The 25,067-nt window shown below is 43.1% G+C and overlaps 1 protein-coding gene across 1 annotated transcript in view; it reads left to right on the forward strand.

Annotated features, from left to right (window-relative positions):
• NDUFS1 (NADH:ubiquinone oxidoreductase core subunit S1) overlaps window positions 1-24,306 on the forward strand; it is a 30,205-nt gene extending 5,899 nt beyond the window's left edge. The window contains exons 4-20 of the mRNA XM_077275756.1: window positions 643-750; window positions 1,221-1,297; window positions 1,444-1,525; window positions 2,135-2,265; window positions 5,596-5,781; window positions 6,385-6,519; window positions 6,613-6,727; window positions 8,877-9,022; window positions 12,593-12,721; window positions 12,927-13,056; window positions 13,787-13,947; window positions 17,525-17,679; window positions 17,963-18,138; window positions 18,784-18,918; window positions 18,997-19,069; window positions 20,991-21,636; window positions 23,654-24,306. Coding sequence (XP_077131871.1) covers window positions 643-750; window positions 1,221-1,297; window positions 1,444-1,525; window positions 2,135-2,265; window positions 5,596-5,781; window positions 6,385-6,519; window positions 6,613-6,727; window positions 8,877-9,022; window positions 12,593-12,721; window positions 12,927-13,056; window positions 13,787-13,947; window positions 17,525-17,679; window positions 17,963-18,138; window positions 18,784-18,918; window positions 18,997-19,069; window positions 20,991-21,082 — 2,031 coding nt within the window. The 3' untranslated portion in view covers window positions 21,083-21,636; window positions 23,654-24,306. The remainder of the gene's footprint in view (window positions 1-642; window positions 751-1,220; window positions 1,298-1,443; window positions 1,526-2,134; window positions 2,266-5,595; window positions 5,782-6,384; window positions 6,520-6,612; window positions 6,728-8,876; window positions 9,023-12,592; window positions 12,722-12,926; window positions 13,057-13,786; window positions 13,948-17,524; window positions 17,680-17,962; window positions 18,139-18,783; window positions 18,919-18,996; window positions 19,070-20,990; window positions 21,637-23,653) is intronic.
• Window positions 24,307-25,067: the final 761 nt, after the last annotated feature.

Genomic DNA, 25,067 nt, shown 5'->3' on the forward strand with positions numbered 1-25,067 from the left:
CTTTCAGTGTAAGTATATGGGATCCTCGTCCTGGATATCATACACTTACATTGAGTAGTGATTTTTGGTCCGCCCAGCAAACACTTTTTTTTTTTTTTTTCGGCAAATTGTTCCAGAATTTTCATATTTAGCTTAGTAAATCTCCCCTCAGTGGGCTGCAGCACATAAGATTCATTTCCCATGTCAAACACATTTCCATTCATATCTTCGGTGAGTGATTTGCCCTCTTTTACTTGTTTGCCCACCACGAAGGTCAGTGACCTCTGGCTTGTCGCATGTTTCTATCCTTTGTTCCTAAACAGCAATTCTATTGTTTTATTTTGTTCGACCTGTGTGACTCTTCTCTTGGATTTCTCTTGCATACACTATTATTATAGCTCAGCTGTGTTCACATTTAGCTTTTGTTTTCCTTTACGTTCGTTGCTTTCCTGGTACATCGGTTGAACGTATCCAAAGGCCACCATTCACCCAGGAGAGTGTCACTTTCTTTTGTTTTATTTCGGTATAGTCCAATAAATCAGGGCAGTGGTCATAATTTCCATCCGAGTTACAAGAGATTTTAATAAATGACTGAGAACTGTAATTTATTATTGTAAATTTGTGTTAAAGTAATGAAACCTGCCTCATTCGTTCTCCCCTCAGGCATGCGAGAAGGTGGGCATACAGATACCGCGCTTCTGTTACCATGAACGGTTGTCAGTAGCTGGAAATTGTCGCATGTGTCTTGTTGAGATCGAGAAAGCTCCCAAGGTGTGTAAAGCTATAAGTCCATCACCCAGACATCTCTTTAGCTGCACCCGGCAGTTCTATTACCTCCAGTAGTTACAATGTTCTGTTCTGCTCTATGGAAGTAATTTATTAAGACCAATGCCTGTCCATCCCCGTGCTGTCAGTGCGTGAGAAATTGTAATCTATGGGGAATTTCATCTGGTGAAGCTTCTGTACATTGTAGTTTAGTAAATTTGTGGTGCTGTGAATCTCCATGCCCCATTTTGTCAACATGACCTACTTTTTAGAAGCATTGGAGCTGTGCACAAAGAAAAGCAATGTATTTGCACTTGTTTTTGAGTTGTGGCACCAGAAATGATAAAAACTTCTCTGTGCATTGTTGTTTTCATGATATAGAATACTGATTTATTAACCTCGTATTATGTGTAAAACAGCGCCAAAGGTTTGCACTTTAAAGGAATCTCACAGTACAACTTTTCATCTGTTCTCAGCCGGTGGCAGCTTGTGCTATGCCCGTCATGAAAGGTTGGAATATATTGACAAATTCAGAAAAAAGCAGAAAAGCAAGGTGAGCAAGCCAGAGGGTCATTGAACATGTATATCAGTGGTAATGGCTTAAAGTAGTTGATTTTAAAACACGAATTGAAGGAAAAGCTAAGACTGCACACCAATTTCTGTGCCTATAATGACCTGTCCACTTTTTGCTTCAATTAGGGAAGGAGTAATGGAGTTCTTGTTGGCAAACCACCCATTGGATTGTCCTATTTGTGATCAAGGTGGAGAATGTGACTTGCAGGTAAAGTTTGTCAGTGTAAATAGTTAGAACTTGCAGAAAGGTATAATTTGCAGCGTTGGACCTCCTATGAACAGTTCTCCATGCTGCAGATACTGCAGAAGTGGAGTAGACGCGCATATATTGCAGTAATGTACGGTTTAATATGTGTTTGTACTATTCGTAAATGAATAGTAAAGGGTTTTTCTTAAGTTTAAAAGTTATCTCCTATCCACAAGATAAAGGATAATGTTCTGATGGCTGGGTGTTCTGTTGCCGTGGCCCCCACCAATCCTGAGAACCAAGGCTCTGAAGAGCCCCCGGTGAATGGAGCGCAGGTCGTTCATTCCCACCACCGCACCATAGATTGCCAAGTGCAGCGCTTGGCTGAGATTCTGGGCTCATATTAGAGTTAATGGAGAGGCAGTGCGTGTGATCAACCTCCGCTACATTCAGCTGATGCTCTGCAGAGCCTCAATTCTCGGAATCGGTGGTGGCCATGATGGCTGGATCCCCAGCAATTGGAATGTTCTCTCTTTTCTTGTGGATAGGGGATAACTTGCAAACTTGAGAACATCTCATTAAGCCCAATGAAAATGAACTGTGTAACATATCTTTTCTTCTCTCTTGTAGGATCAGTCAATGATGTTTGGTAGTGATAGAAGCAGGTTTATGGAAGGAAAACGTGCTGTGGAGGACAAGAACATCGGACCCTTAGTGAAGACCATCATGACACGTTGCATTCAGTGTACCAGATGTATTCGGTAATGGCCTGTTATTGTATATTACTGATCTATCTATATAATTGTCTAAGGGGTACTTCCGTCTGTTTGTCTGTAACTTCTGTGATGGAAATCCCGGGTCGCTGATTGGTCGTGGCCGGCCGGCCACGACCAATCAGCGATATTGGGGTGGGCTTTAAACACCGCTTCACTTTTTAGTATTGATGCTGCCTATGCAGCATAAATAGTAAAAACAGATAATGTTAAAAATAATAATAATAAAGAAAACATTATATTCTCACCTTCCGGTGTCCGCCGCAACCTTTCCCGCTCCTCGCGACGCTCCGGTCCCAAGAATGCATTGCGGCAATGACTCGAGATCACGTAGCGGTCTCGCGAGATGATGACGTAGCGGTCTCGCAAGACCGCTACATGATCACGAGTTATTGCCGAAAGGCATTACTGGGAACGGAGCATCGTGAGGAGCAACGCTAAAGGCCTGGGCTGGATCCGGGGTGTTATGATCTGGTGACCTTGGAGCCGCATGAGAGACTTTCTCAGGAGTAGGTGGTACCTGTACTGACCGCAAACCCTAAACTAACACCGCAACTAGAAGTAGCCATGGGATGTACCTAACACGCCCTAGACACCTCGACACAGCCGGAGAACTAAATACCCCTATAGATGGAAATGGGAATTCTATCCTGCCTCAGAGCAGAACCCCAAAGGATAGGCAGCCCCCCACAAATATTGACTGTGAGTATAAGAGGAACGACACACGCAGGCAGAAAAACAGGATTTAGCAAAAGAGGCACTTCTAGCTAAATAGAAAAGGATAGGACAGAATTCTAAGCGGTCAGTATTAAAATCCTAAAAATATCCACAGCAGATAATACAAATATTCCACATCTAACTAAAGACATAGAAAGTATATCTGCATCTCCTGAGAATCCAGCATGACTGAAAAATCCAAACAAAGTCTAAGCTGGACAAAAACACAATAAATTGCACTGAATTGCAAAGCACACTGCATGTGTGCACAGAGACAAAAAAACAGACACTTATCTGAATTGGCAGCATGGTATGAGGAGCCAGAGAGAGATGCAATCCCTCCAAGTACAATGGACAACTGGCACTGCCTCATGGAGCCTGCACACCTAAATACCTAATAGAGCTGCAATCAGCAGAAACACCTGCCCGGATTACAACCCCAAGACAACTGCACTACCACCAACAACCACCGGAGGGAGCCCAAGAGCAGAATTCACAACACCGGGGGCCGACAGAAGGTGAGTATATAACTTTTTTATTTTAATTGTTTGTTTTTTTAACAGGGATATGGTGCCAACACTGCTATATACTACGTGGGCTTTGTTATATGCTATGTGGGATGTGTTATATACTGCGTGGCCCGTGTTATATACTACGTCGCTGTGCTATATACTACGTGGGGTGTGTTATATTCTACGTGCCCTGGGTTATATACTGCGTGGCCTGTGTTATATACTGCGTGGCCTGTGTTATATACTGCGTGGCCTGTGTTATATACTGCGTGGCCTGTGTTATATACTGCGTGGCCTGTGTTATATACTGCGTGGCCTGTGTTATATACTGCGTGGCCTGTGTTATATACTGCGTGGCCTGTGTTATATACTGCGTGGCCTGTGTTATATACTATGTGGCTGTGCAATATACTACGTGGGCTGTGTTATATACTGCGTGCCCTGTACGTCGCTGTGCTATATACTACGTGGGGTGTGTTATATACTACGTGCCCTGTGTTATATACTGCGTGCCCTGTGTTATATACTGCGTGCCCTGTGTTATATACTGCGTGCCCTGTGTTATATACTGCGTGCCCTGTGTTATATACTGCATACATATTCTAGAATACCCGATGTGTTAGAATCGGGCCACCATCTAGTGTTATATAATAGACTGGCTTATGCCTCTTATTGCTTAATATCCCCTACTCGTATGCTCTACCAGATCATATGGATGTTAAAGAGGGAGACTTTCTTGCTCAGGACCTCAATGGAGCGTGTCTTCCAGTTTGGCTGACCTAGTGCCTCTATGTGTAATGAGGATGACTATTCTTTTCAGTGGCCTGCACAAATTGTTACAATTTGTCTGTAGCTGATCATTGGAGGCAAGATACGATGAAGCTGCAATTCCGCTACTCCTGTTGCTGGAAATACGCATGCAGAATTGGCATGCATATTCCCGCTAAACACTAGCGTTTTGCAAGCATAATTACCTTGCAGAATGCTAGCGTTTTCCAAGCGATCTGTAGCATCGCTAGGAAAACTGATTGACATGTTGGTCACACTTGTCAAACCTAGTGTGTGACAAGTGTGACCAACTTTTTACTATTGATGCTGCCTATGCAGCATCAATAGTAAAAAGACATAATGTTAAAAATAAATAAAAAATCGTGATACTCTCGCCTTCCAATGGCCCCCGCAGCCTTCCCTCTCCTCGCGATGCTCCCGGCAGCTCCCATTCCCAGTAATGCCTCGCGGCAATGGCCCCAGATGACGTAGCATCACGCGAGACCACTACATCATCACAGGTCATTGTCGCAAGGCATAACTGGGAACTGGAGCATAGCAAGGAGCGAGAAGGCTGCTGGGGCTGCCGGAAGGTGAGAATAATTATTTTATTTTAATTCTTTTTTTTTTTATTACAGGTGTATGGTTTCCAGGGCCTGGAGGAGAGTCTCCTCTCCTCCACCCTGGGTACCAACCGCACATGATCCGCTTACTTCCCGCATGGTGAGCATAGCCCCATGCGGGAAGTAAGCGGATCAATGCCATCCTATGTGTGCGGAATCGCAGTGATTCCGCACAAAGAATGAACATGCTTAGTTTTTCTCCGGAATGCGATTCTGCAGCGGGAAAAAACGCAGCATGTGCACAAAAAATGCGGAATGCATTAAAAATGATAGGATGCTTATGTAAGGTTTTTTTGGCGGAAAACGGCCGAAAAAACGCAAAAAAACCTGAACTTGTGCACATAGCCGAAAAGTATTAGTCAGTGCCCCCATCCATGTTTAAACGGGGTGGGGGCTATGTGCTATGTACAAAATTGTTGTTGAGAGCCAATAAAGTTTTATCATTTTTTCAGCTCTAGATTTGTAATTTTTCCAATAATTATCAAGTAATTTTGATCAAGGGCATACAGAAGATAGCGAAATAAACCATGTTACCGATTTTTTTTTTTTTATTTTTTTCTTTTTTTTATAGGAAATGCCTAATATAAGTATACTTACCCAGTATAATTGTAATGTCCAATCGTTTAAATCTATAATTTGAGCTCAAGACATTTTTTTAAATGGTGTCTGGTTCTTGTAAATGGGGTCTTTCTTCACAGATTTGCCAGTGAGGTTGCTGGTGTTGATGACCTTGGAACAACAGGGAGAGGAAATGACTTGCAAGTTGGAACTTACGTAGAGAAAATGTTTATGTCAGAGTTGTCTGGCAACATCATAGATCTGTGCCCTGTTGGAGCGTTAACTTCCAAACCATATGCATTCACTGCTCGACCCTGGGAAACTAGGTACGTAAAGATCTGAAACTTGTGAATTTTATGTTCACTATGCTTAACTGTGAACACTAGTTAAATTGGTTATTTTTTATATTGGGTATAAACAGCTGAGGAGAAAAGATAACACCCCTATTTTTGTGCTATCTGGTAATAATAATCAAGGATGGTATGAATATTTACTAACCTGATCCCAGGTTGTATGGCTGCTGCAGATCCACGGGTGATTTCACCATAAAAAAAAAAATGAAAAGTCTGTGGTCTGTATCCGCGCTGCCAGATGATACAGAAACGTCAAATGCCGGAGATAATATAAAATGACTTTTGTTTTTATTTTTGTATGCAGTTCTAAGTGTAGCCCACTTCTTCAGGAAACAAAAACCCTGACTAATAAATGGATATGGTTTTTGTTTCCTCAAGAAGTGGACAATCAGACCAGAAACTTTCCATTTTTTAATTTATTGTTTATGTAAGAATTAATGAGTCAGTACTATAGGGAATTGTCTCCAACAGTTGGACACAATAAACAGGACATTTATCACTTTTTGATATGTTTTGTATATCCACTGAGAAAACCCTAAAGAAGAACTTTAATTATTTGTCTGACACTGTAAATAGGAAAACCGAGTCCATTGATGTCCTGGATGCTCTGGGTAGTAACATTGTGGTCAGCACTAGAGGTGGAGAGGTGATGAGAATATTGCCTAAAATGCATGAGGATATCAATGAAGAATGGATTTCTGATAAAACCAGGTTTGTTTTTTTTTCCCCATCATTTCCTACTTTGCATCTAGCCAACAATATTTTTAATGTTCTATGCAAATGATATAATTTATCTGTGAACAGATTTGCTTATGATGGGTTGAAGCGTCAAAGACTTACTCAACCAATGATCAAGGATGACAAAGGTTATCTGGTTCCAGCTGCATGGGAAGATGTACTGACGAGGGTGGCTGGAGTGGTAAGCGTTATGGACCTCTAAAATAACGCATGCATTAAGTGTAGTGCAAGAAACATGAAGAATGGATTCCTAAAGAGGTTGTCCCATAAGTACAAACCCTATTCGTGTTTCTTGTCAGGACATAAACATGTCATGGTAGGGGAAGAAGGTACTCTCCTTGTGACCCCCTCTAACTAGATAAGAGGGTTATTACAAAGTGCCTCCTATTGTAGAGGACTACGTGACCTTGTGTTACATGCAAAACTGTGGAGGTGGATGTGTAGTCAGTATAAAATGGACCGACTCTGACTGCTAAAATACATAACAAATTGGGTGCAGGAGTACAATGCAGGATGTGATGTAAATGTTGTCATAAGAATTTAGGAAAGTTATGAAATGTCCTATAAATGTCTGTTCTATTTCTGATTTAAGGATCTCGGCTTTTAATTGAGATTAATCTGTGCTGCACTTTATGTGCATGCTCAGTAGTGACCGGTGCTGGGGAGTCGTAGATGAGATGATTCTGTGCTGCACTTTATGTGCATGCTCAGTGGTGACCGGTGCTGGGGAGTTGTAGATGAGATGATTCTGTGCTGCACTTTATGTACATGCTCAGTAGTGACCGGTGCTGGGGAGTCGTAGATGAGATCATTCTGTGCTGCACTTTATGTGCATGCTCAGTAGTGACCGGTGCTGGGGAGTCGTAGATGAGATCATTCTGTGCTGCACTTTATGTGCATGCTCAGTAGTGACCGGTGCTGGGGAGTTGTAGATGAGATGATTCTGTGCTGCACTTTATGTACATGCTCAGTAGTGACCGGTGCTGGGGAGTTGTAGATGAGATGATTCTGTGCTGCACTTTATGTACATGCTCAGTAGTGACCGCTGCTGGGGAGTCGTAGATGAGATGATTCTGTGCTGCACTTTATGTACATGCTCAGTAGTGACCGCTGCTGGGGAGTCGTAGATGAGATGATTCTGTGCTGCACTTTATTTACATGCTCAGTAGTGACCGGTGCTGGGGAGTCGTAGATGAGATGATTCTGTGCTGCACTTTATGTGCATGCTCAGTAGTGACCGGTGCTGGGGAGTCGTAGATGAGATGATTCTGTGCTGCACTTTATGTACATGCTCAGTAGTGACCGGTGCTGGGGAGTCGTAGATGAGATGATTCTGTGCTGCACTTTATGTACATGCTCAGTAGTGACCGGTGCTGGGGAGTTGTAGATGAGATGATTCTGTGCTGCACTTTATGTACATGCTCAGTAGTGACCGCTGCTGGGGAGTCGTAGATGAGATGATTCTGTGCTGCACTTTATTTACATGCTCAGTAGTGACCGGTGCTGGGGAGTCGTAGATGAGATGATTCTGTGCTGCACTTTATTTACATGCTCAGTAGTGACCGGTGCTGGGGAGTCGTAGATTAGATGAATCTGTGCTACACTTTATGTACATGCTCAGTAGTGACCGCTGCTGGGGAGTCATAGGTTTGGCTTACCGACTTCACAGCCCTGGTTACATGAAGCCATTTTTTACTATATAATAAAATATAAAAACATTACAAGTATATTCAGACAAATATCCCCCCCCCCCCCCCCCAATCCCAAAGAAAAAGATCTAACACAGTAACATCAAAGGAAAAACAAGTTATTGCTCTATGAATATGGTGAGGAAAATCAACAAAAATGGGCTGAGCCCTTTGGTGAGTTTACTGGGTGTCACTACTACACCACAGTTAAGGCGATCATATTGTGACCCAGAGGGTTCTGTGACCACAACAAGGAAGTAAAAAAAAAAAAAAGTCCAGCCATAGTAGATTTTTTTTTTTTTGCAAGTCACAGTTGCAGTACCCTCACGGTCGTAATGTGATTCCATTCACTTGTATTGCACTTGTGATGTAGCAGTGACAACCAGCAAAATTTGGTAACATGAAAGTTTTTTCTGCCCAAGTTGCCATGTAGTCCTAGCCTAATGGCATCCCTCATTTCTTCAGCTTCCTCAATGGGGTTTTTAGCTCCTGGACCTACAACTATTAGTTGATTGCCAAGGGGTCCTGGTGAAGACGTTCATTAGGTGGGACAACCTCTTTCAACGTGGTGCAATACATCTTGTGTATATTGTGGCAGAACCAGTTATACAATCGTTACCAATTATAAATCTTCTATTTTAGTTGCAGTGTGTCCAGGGCAAAGATGTAGCTGCTATTGCTGGAGGCCTGGTGGATGCTGAGGCTTTAGTTGCTCTCAAAGATTTGTTCAACCGTCTGAATTCGGATTCTCTGTGTACTGAAGAAGTTTTCCCAAATTCTGGAGCTGGGTAATAGACTTTACATTAATTGTCTAATAAAAATAGTACTTCAGTTTTATTTTAACGTCTTCCTACCTAAGTCAATTTTCATCTTCTATCCCAGTTATTCTGACATTGTTTTTCCATTACGCATTTTTCTTTTTTAATGTGAAATTTAGGTTGATGTGATTTTATTTTTATTTATAAAAAACCTCTGAAATATCAAAAAAATGTAGAAAAATTATCAATTTTTGAACTTTGAATTTTTTGAGCTTTTAAAACAGTCACACAGCACAAAATAGTTAATAAATAACATTTACCAGATGTCTCCTTTGGATGTTAAGGTACCTTCACATGGAGCGACGCTGCAGCGATAGCGACAACGATGCCGATCGCTGCAGCGTCGCTGTTTGGTCGCTGGAGAGCTGTCACACAGACCGCTCTCCAGCGACCAACGATGCCGAGGTCCCCGGGTAACCAGGGTAAACATCAGGTTGCTAAGCGCAGGGCCGCGCTTAGTAACTCGATGTTTACCCTGGTTACCAGCGTAAAATGTAAAAAAAACAAACACTACATACTTACATGCGTCCCCCGGCGTCCGCTTCCTGCACTGTGTGAGCGCCGGCAGTAGCAGGGCACAGCGGTGACGTCACCGCTGTGCTGTGCTTTCACTTTCACTTTGCGGCGCTCAGTCAGTGTGGGAAGTGGACGCCGGGGGACGCATGTGAGTATGTACTGTTTGTTTTTTTTACATTTTACACTGGTAACCAGGGTAAACATCGGGTTACTAAGCGCGGCCCTGCGCTTAGTAACCCGATGTTTACCCTGGTTACCAGTGTAAAATATCGCTGGTATCGTTGCTTTTGCTGTCAAACGCAACGATACACGGCGATCGGACGACCAAATAAAGTTCTGAACTTTATTCAGCGACCAGCGACATCACAGCAGGATCCTGATCGCTGCTGCGTGTCAAACTAAACAATATCGCTAGCCAGGACGCTGCAACGACACGGATCGCTAGCGATATCGTTACAAAGTCGTTTCGTGTGAAGGTACCTTTAGACTTCAAAATTTAGAGGCCTTTAATTGGCTTAGACTTTGAGGAGCCATAAAAACAAGATCCCATTTTAAAAACTTAAATTAAAAAGTAACACAAAATGGAATGAAAAAGATTCTCCACTAAAATGTTTCTTTAGCCCCAAATTTTTCATTTACATTTTTCATTTTCATTTGTTTGGTTGTCTGATCAGAAAATTGCATTTTGTATGTGTTTTTTTTTTGTTTTATATTTTACAACATTCACCATAGGGGTTAAATCATGTGACCCTTTTATAGTTAGGTTGTTCCAGAAGTGACCATTTTTTTGCATTTTAACTGTTGAAACATTTTTCTGTTTTTCTTTTTATTTGATCCTACACCTAGATAATGTTGGAATCACCTTTAATAAAGTCACCGCAGAATAAAGTTAATATGTCATTTTTATTGCACAGAAAATATCATAAAAAATATTAGACGTTGTCCGGGCATCTAATATTGATGACCAATTTTTAGGATAGATCATTGTCAGTAGGGGTCTGACACTCGGGACCACAACTGACCAGATGTTATCAGTCCTGGGGCTAGCTATAGGAAATTGTTGAATAGAGCTGAACAGCGCTGTTCAGTGTCTAGCCACTTCTGCCGAAAATCGCACATCAGGGGGGAGTAGGTGACCTATAGCTCTCGGCAGAGGCGGCTACACACTGAACAGAGATGTGCTCTTTGACCCAATGGGCCAAAATTATTAAAGGGAACCTGTCACCCCAAAATGGAAGGTGAGCTAAGCCCACCAGCATCAAGAGCTTATCTACAGCATTCTGTAATGCTGTAGGTAAGCCCCTGATGTATCCTGAAAGATGAGAAAAAGAGGTTAGATTATACTCACCCAGGGGCGGTCCCGCTGCGGTCTGATGGGTGTCGCGGTCCGGTCCAGCGCCTCCCATCTTCTTACGATGACGTCCTCTTCTTGTATTGACGCTGCGGCTCCGGCGCAGGCGTACTTTGTCTGCCCTGTTGAGGGCAGAGCAATGTACTGCAGTGCGCAGGCGCCGGGAAAGGTCAGAGAGGCAGACAAAGTATGCCTGCGCCGGAGCCGCAGCGTGAAAACAAGAAGAGGACGTCATCGTAAGAAGATGGGAGGCCCCGGCCCGGACCGCGACGCCCATCGGATCGGACCGCTCGCCCAAGTGAGAATAATCTAACGTCTTTTTCTCATCTTTCAGGATACATCGGGGGCTTACCTACAACATTACAGAATGCTGTAGATAAGCCCCTGATGCTGGTGGGCTTAGCTCACCTTCAATTTTGGGGGTGACAGGTTCCTTTTAAGGGCTGTCCCCCCAGATAATTAACCACAAAATCCTCCTGAGGAAGCTATACGCGAAATGCGCATCATGGGTGCTGCCACATAGGTTTATGCTTATTTTCACATATTGCTTATTATGGGAATTTTATCATGGTCTTCTTGGTTCATATGTAGTTCAGTCCAGGAATATTCCCTCTTTCTCTTTTTTAAATCTTCTTTTCATATGGCATTCTATGAGATTTGTCAGACATTTTTCTCTATTATGCTATTTTATAGCCTACATGTCATCTAGTTTTAACAGACACCTGCCTCTGGGATACTTATGCCGATATGTTTGGATCATGTTTGCTTCATTGTGGTATATTATTTGCTTTATTTAGGTGTTTCTGCTTGGTAAGACTGTATTTGTTCCACCCTTCACTTTTGAGGTGTATATGCAACTCCTCTCTGCATATGAATGTTTAGATTGCTATTGATATGTGTCTTTACAGGCCTTGTGGGTGCCTTGCCTGTGTCTGATACCCTCATTTTTAATGCTTTTATATGTGTTGTGATTACTTAATAAAGATTTGTATAGTTAACACATGACAACAGCTGATCAGTGGGGGTGCCAGACACCCACTGACCTGACATTGATGACCTATCTGGAAGATTTGGCATCAATATTAGAAGCCCAGACCACCCTTTTAAACGGGTTCTCTCATCGGAGATTGTCCGCTACGAGCTGGAAGGGCCTGTGATCTGGTGAATTAATTTGGACAAGGAAGCAACAGCCAGGCAGACATTCATAGGAAATGTGGAATGACATGACTGGGAGTGTCTCGTTGTGGCTCACGGAGCGCGATCCTGAGCAGGGGGCTACTGGTTTTGTATATAGTCACAGGGTCTCTTGATGAGACAGCCACTTTTGAGCTGCATGTTGTATTAAGTTGTGTTTGTGGGAGAATCCCTTTATCACTTGTCCCAAGGATATGTTGCTGAAAATTTGGGGTCTGTGACCTTGACTACATCCAAGTCAGCCCCATAGACTTTGAATGGAGCAGCAGTGCACACACTGACCTGCGGATCCATTCACTTGGAGAACGTGAGGCCAATCATTCTCGTGATTGGTGGCGGGACCCCCGGCAATAAACAATTTATCACCTATCCAGCCCGTGGACACGTCATAGGTTGTGATTGTGGGACAACTGTAACTTGGCATTAAGTTGCTGTGGTTCCTTAATCTTTTTTTAAATATTTCTTCCCTTGATGTGTAGCTCTGACCTGCGATCAAATTACCTGCTGAATTCAAGGATTGCTGGTGTGGAGGAAGCTGACGTCTTACTGCTTATTGGTACCAACCCACGATATGAAGCGCCACTATTTAATGCAAGAATTCGCAAGAGGTTTGTCTCTTTTTACCCGGTTATCCCCCATCCGGCTCCGAGTGTCCCCACTGATATCCGCTGCATGATATGGCCCCTTCATGGTGGTGGCATCAGATGTGCTCCTAATACGAAAAATGTACATTTCTTCCAGCTGACATTTTATTATAATACTCAAGTTGCTGAAAATCTTAAAATGAATTAACCATGTGTGTCTTCTGATAAGCTGGCTTCACAATGACCTCCAGGTGGCTGTGGTAGGAAGTCCTGTCGATCTGACCTACACTTACGACCATTTGGGAGAGTCCCCTCAGATAATCAAAGATATTGCAAGTGGGAAACATCCGTTTAGTAAGGTATGTCCAGCTCAGGATAGTCTGTGCCTGCCAGATGTAGAGTATAGCCATTACTACAAATGGGACAAACGATCATTGCTGAGAATTGTGCAGTGTGACAAGATGATGTTGTAGACCATGGTTTCTTTGACTGGCATGTTATAGATATGTTGTCATTTTTTCTTTGAGTATGCATCATTCCTATGAAGATATTGCAGCCATCATATGAGGAATACACCAGTGCTGTACGCTTCTGAGAAAGTGGAGGTGTTGGGGCATAATTTAGTGCCAGCAGCAAAAGGGTTTAAGTGCAATAATAAATGTCCCTAATGTCTGCTGCCGTCTCTGGAATCAGTATTTGTTCTTGCAGTTAGAGGTTTCCCAGAGCTTCTCACCTCTGTATCGGGAGGATCGGCCACTGCTTCCATTGCTTCTGATAAATCTCCCGCTATTTTCCAATTGTAATTAGCTGACCGTTGTGTACAAGGCCTGCTGATCCCTAGAAGGTGGCCATTGCAAGATCCGCAGCGCTTCTCACCACCCGATGCCGAAATGAGGCCCTGGATGACCCCTTTTAAATAAAAAAGACCACCAGTCCCCAGGTGTAAAGCAGACAGTTTTTATGCTTGCGTTATTCCTGATGCTTCACTGATTATAGTGTGTTGTATTTTTTTTTTTTGATCACTCATTGGTTACTTGGAATAACTGCATCTCTGTAAAGTGATTATCTTACTTCTGTATGTATTTGTAGGTTCTTAACCAGGCCAAAAAACCCATGATTGTGGTAGGCAGCAGTGCTTTGCAGCGCAAAGATGGGGCAGCAATCCATGCCGCTGTATCCACTCTTGCCCAAAATGCCAGGAGCAGTAGCGGGGTCTCAGAGAATTGGAAAGTGCTGAATATTCTGCAGAGGTAAAGTTTGGATAAAGCAACACTTAAACTAAAACGCCAAGCTATAGCTCCTCCTTAACTATTTTGCTTTACTTAGCTTCTTGTGATGATGATTATTCCTGAAATATCATCAGTTTATAGCTCTGAGGTCAGAAGTGTCGTGGTACAACAAGGATGGCTCCATTGTTTGGTACCAAAGCCACCCTGCAATCTGGCACTGAAAAGTAACTACATATTTGTTTTGTATAAACCACAAAAGGAGGAAAAAGAGGATAAAACCTCCACTATTCTAGAAAAAACAGAAAATCAGTCAAGGACAATCCTAAGACCATCTCCAGAGAGCTGCAGCATGAACTTGCTGCAGATGGTGTCACTGTGCATCGGTCAACTATACAACGCACTGTGTTTTTTTTGCCGCCATGCATAACGCCTTTTTGTATTACCAAACAACTCAATCTTGGTTTCATGAGTCCACAGGACCTTCTTCCAAAAAGAAATTGGCTTCTCCACATGTGCTTTTGCATACCTCAGCTGACTGTTTGTGGCATGCTTGCAGAAACGGCTTCTTTCGCATCACTCTCCCATACAGCTTCTCCTTGTGCAAAGTGCGTTGTATAGTTGACCGATGCACAGTGACACCATCTGCAGCAAGTTGATGCTGCAGATCTCTGGAGGTGGCCTGAGGATTGTCCTTGACTGATCTCACCATTCTTCTTCTCTGCCTTTCTTATGTTTTTCTTGGCTTGCCACTTCTGGCCTTAACAAGAACTGTACCTGTGTTCTTCCATTTCCTTACTATGTTCCTCACAGTGGAAATTGACAGGTTAAATCTCTTAGACAGCTTTTTGTATCCTTCCCCTGAACAACTATGTTGAATAATCTTTGCTTTCAGATCATTTGAGAGTTGTTTTGAGGAGCCCATGATGCCACTCTTCGGAGGAGATTCAAACAGGAGAACAACTTGCAAGTGGCCACTTTAAGTAGCTTTTCTCATGATTGCATACACCTAGCTATGAAGTTCAAAGCTCAATGAGGTTACAAAACCCAAAAAAGTGCTTTAGTAAGTCAGTAAAAAGTAGTTAGGAGTATTTAAAACAAGAAAATGATAAGGGTGCCCATACTTATGCACCTGTCAAATTTTGTTTGAATGCAGATTGCACATTTTCTGTTAGTACAATAAACCTCATTTCAAGGCAGAAACATTACTGTGTCCAACAGTTATTAGATATATGAAACTGAAATAGCTGTTGCAAAAAAAAACATTTTTATAAAACATTAAGCTTAAGATTAATAGGGGTGCCCAAACTTTTTCATATGACTGTATGGTCACTCTTCCTGATGCTTCCTGACATGTATGGTCACTCTTCCTGATGCTTCCTGACATGTATGGTCACTCTACCTGATGCTTCCTGACATGTATGGTCACTCTACCTGATGCTTCCTGACATGTATGGTCACTCTTCCTGATGCTTCCTGACATGTATGGTCACTCTACCTGATGCTTCCTGACATGTATGGTCACTCTTCCTGATGCTTCCTGACATATATGGTCACTCTACCTGATGCTTCCTGACATGTATGGTCACTACCTTGTGCCTCTGTCATGTATGGTTACTCTACCTGGTGCCTCCTGACATGTATGGTCACTCTACCTGATGCCTCCTGACACGTATGGTCACTCTACCTGATGCCTCCTGACATGTATGGTCACTCTACCTGATGCCTCCTGACATGTATGGTCACTCTACCTGATGCCTCCTGACACATATGGTCACTCTACCTGGTGCATCTGTCATGTATGGTCCCTCTACCTGATGCCTCCTGACATGTATGGTCACTCTACCTGATGCCTCCTGACATGTATGGTTACTCTACCTGGTGCCTCTGTCATGTATGTCACTCTACCTGATTCCTCCTGACATGTATGGTCACTCTATGTGATGCCTCCTGACATGTATGGTTACTCTACCTGGTGCCTCTGTCATGTATTGTCACTCTACCTGATGCCTCCTGACATGTATGGTTACTCTACCTGGTGCCTCTGTCATGTGTGGGCGCTACCTGGTGCCTGTGTTTATGTATGGTCACTCTACCTGATGCCTCTGTTTGCCTTCCATTGTGTTGTTCATTGAGAATGATGTTCCGGTCTATCTGAATCTAAGATGGACACAGCAGTTGCGTATGGAGCAGTGGTAAGTCTTGAGCCTCCCCTGCCATTCCTGTGCTGTGGTGGTTTGGGTCACACTTGCCACTAATCCATTCGCCACTGCACGAGCCATCTTGGATGCATGAGGAGGTTGTGTAAGGGAATCGGAGGGCTCCAGAATGTACCTATATATGACAAATGTGTAGTTACTTTTCAGTGCCATTTAGCATATAAATTGGCTATATGGACAGTTTAGTAGGGAAAACCTTAACCGTTCCTCATATTGCCGGTCGATGTAGGTGTACATATGACTTGCTTGTATTAGGGTTTTGGCTACATCAATTGTAACTTGTTGCTCACAGTTCAGACTTAACATGTTTTCACCAGACAACCCCTTTATCACCGGGGTCTCACCTCTGGGACATGCACTGATCGACAGAATGGGGAACCTTTTTTACCCCTTAGAATAGAGGAACAGTGCTCATGCACCCCGACCACCATTCTCTTCATTCCCTTGGGGACTGCTGACCGCTGTGCTAGGCTTTGCCAGCAGCCCCATAGAGCGTGCTGCTCCAATTTTTAATAGTGATACAGCTTTCCCGATTAGTGCTGGTCTCAGGTGTCGGACTCCCACCAAACAGTAAGGCCTCTTTCACATTTCCGTTTTTTGCCATCCGTCGTTTTGGCAAAAAAACGGATCCTGCAAATGTGCCTGCAGGATGCGTTTTTTTGCCATTCACTTTTATTGACGACGGATTACGACGATTGGGCACACGTCGCATCAGTCGTGCAATGGATGCGTCGTGATTTTGCGGCCCGTCGTGACGAAATAACGTTCAAGGGAACGTTTTTTCCGTGTGTCGAATCTGCCATTTCCGACCGCGCATGCGCGGCCTAAACTCTGCCCCCTCCTCCCCGGAACTCATAATGGGCAGCGGATGCGTCGTAAAACTGCATCTGCTGCCCACATTGTGCACAACGTCCGTCGGGCCGACGGTTTGCGATGGGCCCCGTACCGACGGAAATGTGAAAGAGGCCTAAGTTATCACCTTTCCTGCAGATAGGTGATGACTTATTTTCACCAGACAGCCCATTAGTAGCATTGAAGTATTGCTATAGGAAACTCCTGTTTTTTTGGCGATTGTCCTGTACATTCACACATGTGTATTCCTAGTTTTTAGTTTGTAGTCTTGGCTTTCCAATTGTAGGCCCAGCATGAGCATATTGATGTTTTATCACAGTGGGCCATGAGAGTGGTTTGGTCGGTATCTGGCCAGGAACAGTATTTGCACTATGGATTATTCTGTCCATATCCCAAATATCAAGCACCACATGCTCTTAGTTTGAGTCCTCTCAAAGTGAACGTTAAACTGCATCCTGATGTGTAGATAAGATATTGGACCCCAGTTTGGGACAGAGACCAATATGTTCAGTCTTTCAATGTCTCACCAGAGTTGCCAGCCAAGTTGCTGCGCTAGATCTGGGCTATAAACCGGGGGTGGACACAATACGCAAAAATCCTCCAAAAGTTCTCTTCCTGCTTGGTGCAGATGCTGGATGCATCACTCGTCAGGACTTGCCGAAAGGTTGCTTCATTATCTACCAAGGTGAGTCACTGAGGCTTGTACTATATTCCCTGCGTCCAGTCTATATATACTGTGTATGCAGTCTGCAACTGAGACCTCTGTGTCACCGCACACATTCTCACATGCAAAGTTACAGATATTGCAGCTGCATCCTCCTCCCTCCCTGTCTAGTATTCATTGTATTACACTGGCTTTGTTGGAGCCTGAGGAGGTTTCTGAACCACTATACACTCTTAAGTTAAATATGATCTTTTCTAATAAGATTATTATTCCTTCTATGTTATATTCTACTCCAATTACCAAGGTCATCATGGAGATGTAGGGGCTCCTATGGCAGATGTCATACTACCCGGAGCTGCTTATACAGAAAAGTCTGGTACTTATGTCAATACAGAAGGCAGAGCGCAGAAAACATTGGTTGCAGTCAGTCCACCTGGAATGGCAAGAGAAGACTGGAAAATCATCCGGGCCCTGTCCGAGGTACTATGATGAAATCACATGCTTCCCTAGAGGCTAATGGGCAATGTTGCTGTAACAAATGCCTGTCCACTATACCTGTTTTATCAGTGTAGCTTATACATGAGACAGGTGTAGGAAAATCCTGTAATGTGCCTGTGGGAAAGAGTTAAAAAAATGGAAAAATGGCCAGTCTCAAACAGTGATGGGCAGTCCAGCTCTTTTTGGTGATCCGGCTCTCATGGCTCCGCTCACCAAAAAAGAGCCGGCTCTTTTTGGATCCTAAATGGATCCCTATTGAATAGCTGTTCAGGCGTCCGAAACTCCGCCCACCTACCGCAGAAACTCCGCCCACTTCTTAGAGCAAATTAAATTGAAGAATGGGCGGGGTTTTGCTTAGGTGGGCGGAGTTACACATGCCGAAGTCTGGGATTTTACGCCCAGTGAGAGCCATTCAGGAAATTTAGTGGCTCTCACTGGCGTGCCGGCTCCCATCGTTCACAGCAGGGAGCCGGCTCTTTGTGTCGGCTCGTTCGCGAACGACACATCACTAGTCTCAAATGGGTTAATAAATATTTTGGAGGAATGGTCCAGCACGGAGTTATGAAACGCTGAAGAAACTGTCTGATCACTAATCTTACATTTATCTGACATTTTTCCGTCTTACAGTTGGCAGGCGTGACACTCCCATATGACAACCTCGATGCTGTAAGGAACAGACTACATGAAGTGTCTCCTAACCTGGTGCGATACGATGATGTGGAAGAAGCAAATTATTTCAAGCAGGCCGCAGAGCTCTCACAGGTACTCAGAATGGCACGCTGGCCAGAAAGTCGCCTGGAAATCCCAGATCTCAAGTAATGGTTTTTCTTTGGATTTCAGCTTGCGACCCAGCAGCTCCTCGCTGACCCATTGGTTGCTCCTCAGTTGTCAATTAAAGATTTCTATATGACAGGTAAGTCAGGGATTAATTGTCTTCTAGCATCAAATAGAATGGTCACTATATAAATATATATTCGTCAATAAATAGGCTTGTGTTACAGATCAGCAAAGGTTCATTATTCACTGGTGCTGTGTACTGGGACCAGAATAGAACTGGTGTGAGCCAGCACAGCCGAAATAATGATGACTGTTCATTAGCGCAGAATCGCTACTGATTTTCCATCTAGATTTTTGGATGTAAAGCTTGTAGTGGAATAAGGTAAGATGAAAGTGGATGAGATCTGCAGCAGGTCAGTTCCTGTGTGCTGCAATGGAAAGTCAAAATCTGTAACAAACCCCAGTTGCTGCAGATTGTGTTGGGGCTACTCACAAATGTGTAGTGAAATAGGCAAGCCCAGCTGTGTTGAAAATGTTAATACCCTTGGGAGTATAAATTGTTAGCATAACAGTGCAAATATGAAATGATGTCACAAATAATAAAAACACATAGGCAATAAACTAATATGTACTAAGAATACCTTAGGGGGGTGTGCACACTGGGTGTTTTTGCTGTGTTTCTGCAGGTGAAATTGAGCTGAAACACTCCAGATCCTCCTCCAAACCTCAGTTTCTTGTACAAAAACTTGGCCATGAGACTCCGATCAGTCTTGTTCTGCTTCTTTTAACCACTTCAGAGTTTGAGAACTGTGAAATAGTTAACTGAAGTTACATGCTCATCCGACAGACTGATTCTGCTAGGAAGTCACTCGCTAGTTATAGTGTAAAGTATACAAAAAAAGATGCCGGCAGCAGAACCACTGCAATAACAATGGCAAATTTCCTAATAAAGCTGCTTTAGGAAAAAAATGCTGTCTTTTTCTAATATTATATTTGCCTAAGAAAACCTCAGTAAGTTTGCCGGCCTATTAAGACACCATGTACACATACTTTGAGGGAATTTTTCAGGCTGTGATTAGTGACTGCAGGCTGTCAATTGTGCCAGTGTGTGATGTGCACACTGTCATGACTCGCTGACTTTTTTTTTTGTCATTAGACTACAATACAAGTATGTGGTTTTCATGGTTGTGGTCACGTGTAGAGTTGAGCGAATTTTTCAAAATTCTGTCCCGATTATGATCGGTGGCGAATATTATTTTTGCAATATTTGCTGAACATCATTGGAGTCAATGGGAGTAAGAATGAACAAACATGTTCAGAACCGATCATCAAACAAAAAATTCGGCACGAATATAGTACCAATATGGCAAAAACAGATTCGGCGACCGTTTCCTAACATATTTGTTCAACTCTAGTCACGTGCCGGCTAGAGTCTCTTTTGTTTTTCTCAATGACTTACGACTCGTGACTGCTGACAAGGTAAGTGCTGGGAAATCGTGATAGTTTTTGCATTGCTCACTTCCACAAGTTGGCCGTCTGCTATCACATAGGGTGGCAGGAGACTTTTCTTCTCAGGCCAAAAACCCCTTTTATTTACTGTTGAAATGAAATAGATTTACAAATTGGTTATAAAACTGATCAATACTGTATTACAAACTGTAACCGGGGTTGTCAAAGATTTTGTTATTTTGGAATGGTGCTAACTAGGGATGAGCGAATAGCTATAGCGCTTCCCGAATAGCTCCATCGGGAACCCGGATAACCTGGAGCGCTCCCGATAATCAGCTGTTCCGAGCCGCAGCTGCATGTGTCGCGGCTGTGTGACAGTCACAACAAACAGGCTTTCCGTGTATGTGTTGTGACTGTCACACAGCTGCGACTCATGCAGCTGAGGAGCCGAACAGCTGATTATTGGGAGCGCTCCAGGTATCCGGGTTCCTGATGCTGCTATTCGGATAAGGAGTTATCTAAAGCTATTCGCTCATCCTAGTGCGAACTAGAAAACGTCTTGTATAGCTGTATTCAGGCCTCATTGTTGGCTCTGTCTTGTTCTGCAGATCCCATTACCCGTGCATCACAGACTATGGCCAAGTGTGTAAAGGCCGTGACTGAAGGCGCACAAGCCATAGAAGAGCCATCCATCTGCTAAACTGTTATCCAGCAAACTGTTAAGATCTGTGTTCCGCTCACTGAATTATATCAGGAAATGAAGCTGATTATTGCTTTGCTCTTTGTAGGACCAGTGTCAGAGCACTTTAGGATTTTGACTTTTCATCTGTGCTTGTTTTGAAGCAACTTCTATCTTGAGGCACACCAAACATCCAAAATTGTGTGTACAAACTACTTCTAATCTTATTAAATGGTTTATTACATATACTTCTGGTGCCTGACATCTGTGCTCTGGCTGTCTGTATTACTGATGGTGTAAACCCAAGGCACGTTCAGCAAATGTCAGTTTTATCAGGGCAAGTTCATCATATATATATACACACTTCTCATTGCCATCAATGTTGGACTTTCACCTGCCCAGACATACAGTTGTGTGAAAAAGTATTTGCCCCCCTCCTGATTTCCTTTTTTTTTTTCTTTTGCATGTTTGTCACACTTAAATGCTTCAGATCACCAAACAAATTTAAATACTAGAGAAAGATAACACAGGTAAACACAAAATGCATTTTTTAAATGAAGGTCTTTATTCTAAGGGTACCGTTACACAAAACGATTTACCAACGATCACGACCAGCGATACGACCTGGCCGTGATCGTTGGTAAGTCGTTGTGTGGTCGCTGGGGAGCTGTCACACAGACAGCTCTCCAGCGACCAACGATGCCGAAGTCCCCGGGTAACCAGGGTAAACATCGGGTTACTACGCGCAGGGCCGAGCTTAGTAACCCGATGTTTACCCTGGTTACCATCGTAAATGTAAGAAAAAAAAAAACCGTACATACTCACATTCCGGTGTCCGTCAGGTCCCTCGCCGTCTGCTTCCCGCTCTGACTGACTCCCGGCCGTAAGGCAGTACAGAGCACAGCGGTGACGTCACCGCTGTGCTCTGCTTTCACTTTACGGCCGGCACTCAGTCAGTGCGGGAAGCAGACGGCGAGGGACCTGACGGACACCGGAATGTGAGTATGTACGGTTTGGTTTTTTTTACATTTACAATGGTAACCAGGGTGAACATTGGGTTACTAAGCTCGGCCCTGCGCTTAGTAACCCGATGTTTACCCTGGTTACAAGCGAACGCATCGCTGGATCGGTGTCACACACACCGATCCAGCGATGACAGCGGGAGATCCAGCGACGAAATAAAGTTCCAAACGATCTGCTACGACGAACGATTCTCAGCAGGGTCCCTGATCGCTGCTGCGTGTCAGACACAGCGATATCGTATGGATATCGCTGGAACATCACGGATCGTGCCATCGTAGCGACAAAAGTGCCACTGTGAGACGGTACCCTAAGGGGAAAATAAATCCAAACTTACAGGGCCCTATGTGAAGAAGTGATTGCACCTTCCTTAATTTATGTTTTAACACTGGTTTATCACATCTTTGGGAAGTTCAAATTCCCTAGCCACACCCAGGCCGTATTACTGCCACACTTGTTCTCAATCAAGAAATCACTTAAATAGGACCTGCCTGACAAAGTGAAGTAGACCAAAAGATCCTCAAAAGCTAGACATCATGCTCTGATCAAAAGAAATTCAGGAAAATCGAGAAACAGTAATTGAGATCTGTCAGCCTGGAAAAGGTTATAAAGCCATTTCTAAAGCTTTGGGACTCCAGTGAGAGCCATTTTCTACAAATGGTGAAAACATTGAACAGTGGTGAACCTTCCCAGGAGTGGCCGGCTGACCAAAATTACCTCAAGAGCACGACGACAACTCATCCAAGAGGTCACAAAAAACCCCACAACAACATCCAAAGAACTGCAGGCCTCATTTGCCTCAGTTTAGGTCAGTGTTCATGACTTCACCATAAGAGAGAGGCTGGGCAAAAATGGCCTGCATGGCAGAGTTCCAAGACAGAAACCACTACTGAGTAATAACAACATAAAGGCTTGTCTCGGTTTTTCTAGAAAATCTCTTGATGATCCCCAAGACTTTTGGGAGACTACTCTGTGGACTGACGAGACAAAAGTTGAACTTTTTGGAAGGTGTATGTCCCATTACATCTGGCGTAGAAGTAACACAGCATTTCAGAAAAGGAACATCATGGCAACAGTAAAATATGGTGGTGATAGTCTGGGACTATTTTGCTGCTTTAGAACCTGAAAGACTTGCTGTGGGAAGTGTAACCATGAATACTACTGTCTACCAAAAAATTCTGAAGGAGAATGTCCGGCCATCTGTTTGTGAGCTCAAGCTGAAGCGCACTTGGGTTATGCAGCAGGAGAATGATCCAAAACGTACCAGCAAGTCCACCTCTGAATGGCTTAAGAAAAGTTAAGACTTTGCAGTGGCCTAGTCAAAGTTCTGACTTAAATACTATTGAGATGCTGTGGTATGACCTTAGAAAGGCGGTTCATGCTCGGAAACCCTCCAATGTGGCTGAATTACAACAATTTTGCAAAGATCAGAGGGCCAAAATTCCTCTAGAGTGTTATAAAAGACTCATTGCCAATTCTCGCAAGTGACTGACTGTGTTTGTGGCTGCTAAGGGCGACCCAGCCAGTTTTTAGTTTTAGGAGGCAATCACTTTTTCACACAGGGCCCTGTAGGTTTGGATTTCTTTTCCCCTTAATAATGCTCTCATTTAAAAACAGCATTTTGTGTTTACTTGTGTTATCTTTGCCTAATATTTATTTAAATTTGTTTGATCTAAAACATTCAAGTTTGATAAACATGCAAAAGAATAGGAAATCAGGAAGGGGGTAAACACTTTTCACACAACTTTTGGTCTTCCTGGAAGATAGGTGGCCCCATACGTTTGACAGCTGCTCCCCTCAATAACTCAGTATTTGCATCCTGCTAACTGCCATGTTTGGAGCAGCTGACAGAATTTATTCAGTCCACAGCTCTTTGTTTAAGGTTTCCATTACATTGGAATCTCAAAGCCAGGACTAGATCCAGTAGGAAGGAGACATGTATGTATTTCCTTTTTACTTTCTTATCCTCTTTAATCCATTCTCTGCTTTGTCTTAAAAGAAAACCTGTTTTTATGAGACTTTGTTTTTTCTTTTATGGCTGCTGTGAGTTCTCAGGTTTTCAGATATTTCCTTATATTCCTGGTGAAATCTGCCTTTCAGTTCTTCGCTTTACAAATGCTACTTACAGGTTGCAGTCCTTATAGTACAAAAAGGGGAACACAATTTAAAATGTTCTTACCAGTCCTTTGTGGCCATAATAAAAATAAAAAAACGTGAAACACGTATTTCCTATTTTTCTTACATTTTTCCTCTATCAACAAAAAATGAAATGTATATAAAATAATGTACTAAGCGCCATATGTCGCAAAAAAGAGGCAAATATTATCTGAATATCCAAATGAGAATTTTTCTTTTTTCAGCGCCGTTGTAAAATCACATATACAATAAAACCTGAAAATGTGCCTGGTGAGGAACTGGTTAAGGACCCAGTGACTTTCAATTCTTCAGCTTTCCTTTTTACCTCCACTTCTTCCAAGAGCCATAACGTTTATATTTTTCAGGTGACCTAGATGTATAAGGGCTTGTTTTCTTTTGTGGGACAAGGTATTTTTATGAATGACACTATTTATTTTACTATATCTTTTTCTGAAAAGCAGGGAGAACGTTCCAATTGTGGTGAAATGTTTTTTTGTTCTTACGGTGTTCACTGTGTGATGGCTAATACCTGGCAAAATCATTGCACAGGTCAGTATTATTATGGCGTTTGATGTTTTTTCAGACATAATCCGCCGGGAACTCGCCTAAAAAAAGGGAACAAAAAATAATGCATAAAAATGACATTGCTACGGATATGTCATCTGATGTCGCTTCCTTTATCCGCTTCAGGGTTCAGAAATCATACAGCAGTTAAAAGAAATGGCATGCATATTTTTCTGGCGGCTTTTGCTAGCAACTGTCCTAACCCCCAGCAAAGCTGCTTCGGGAAAGACTTCTGTTCTCTTCTGAAGCAACTTTGCCTAGGAAAACCATCTCCATGTCTTAAAGA

This window comes from Ranitomeya variabilis, chromosome 7, assembly GCF_051348905.1.
Source record: "Ranitomeya variabilis isolate aRanVar5 chromosome 7, aRanVar5.hap1, whole genome shotgun sequence".
Taxonomy (NCBI): Eukaryota; Metazoa; Chordata; class Amphibia; order Anura; family Dendrobatidae; genus Ranitomeya; species Ranitomeya variabilis.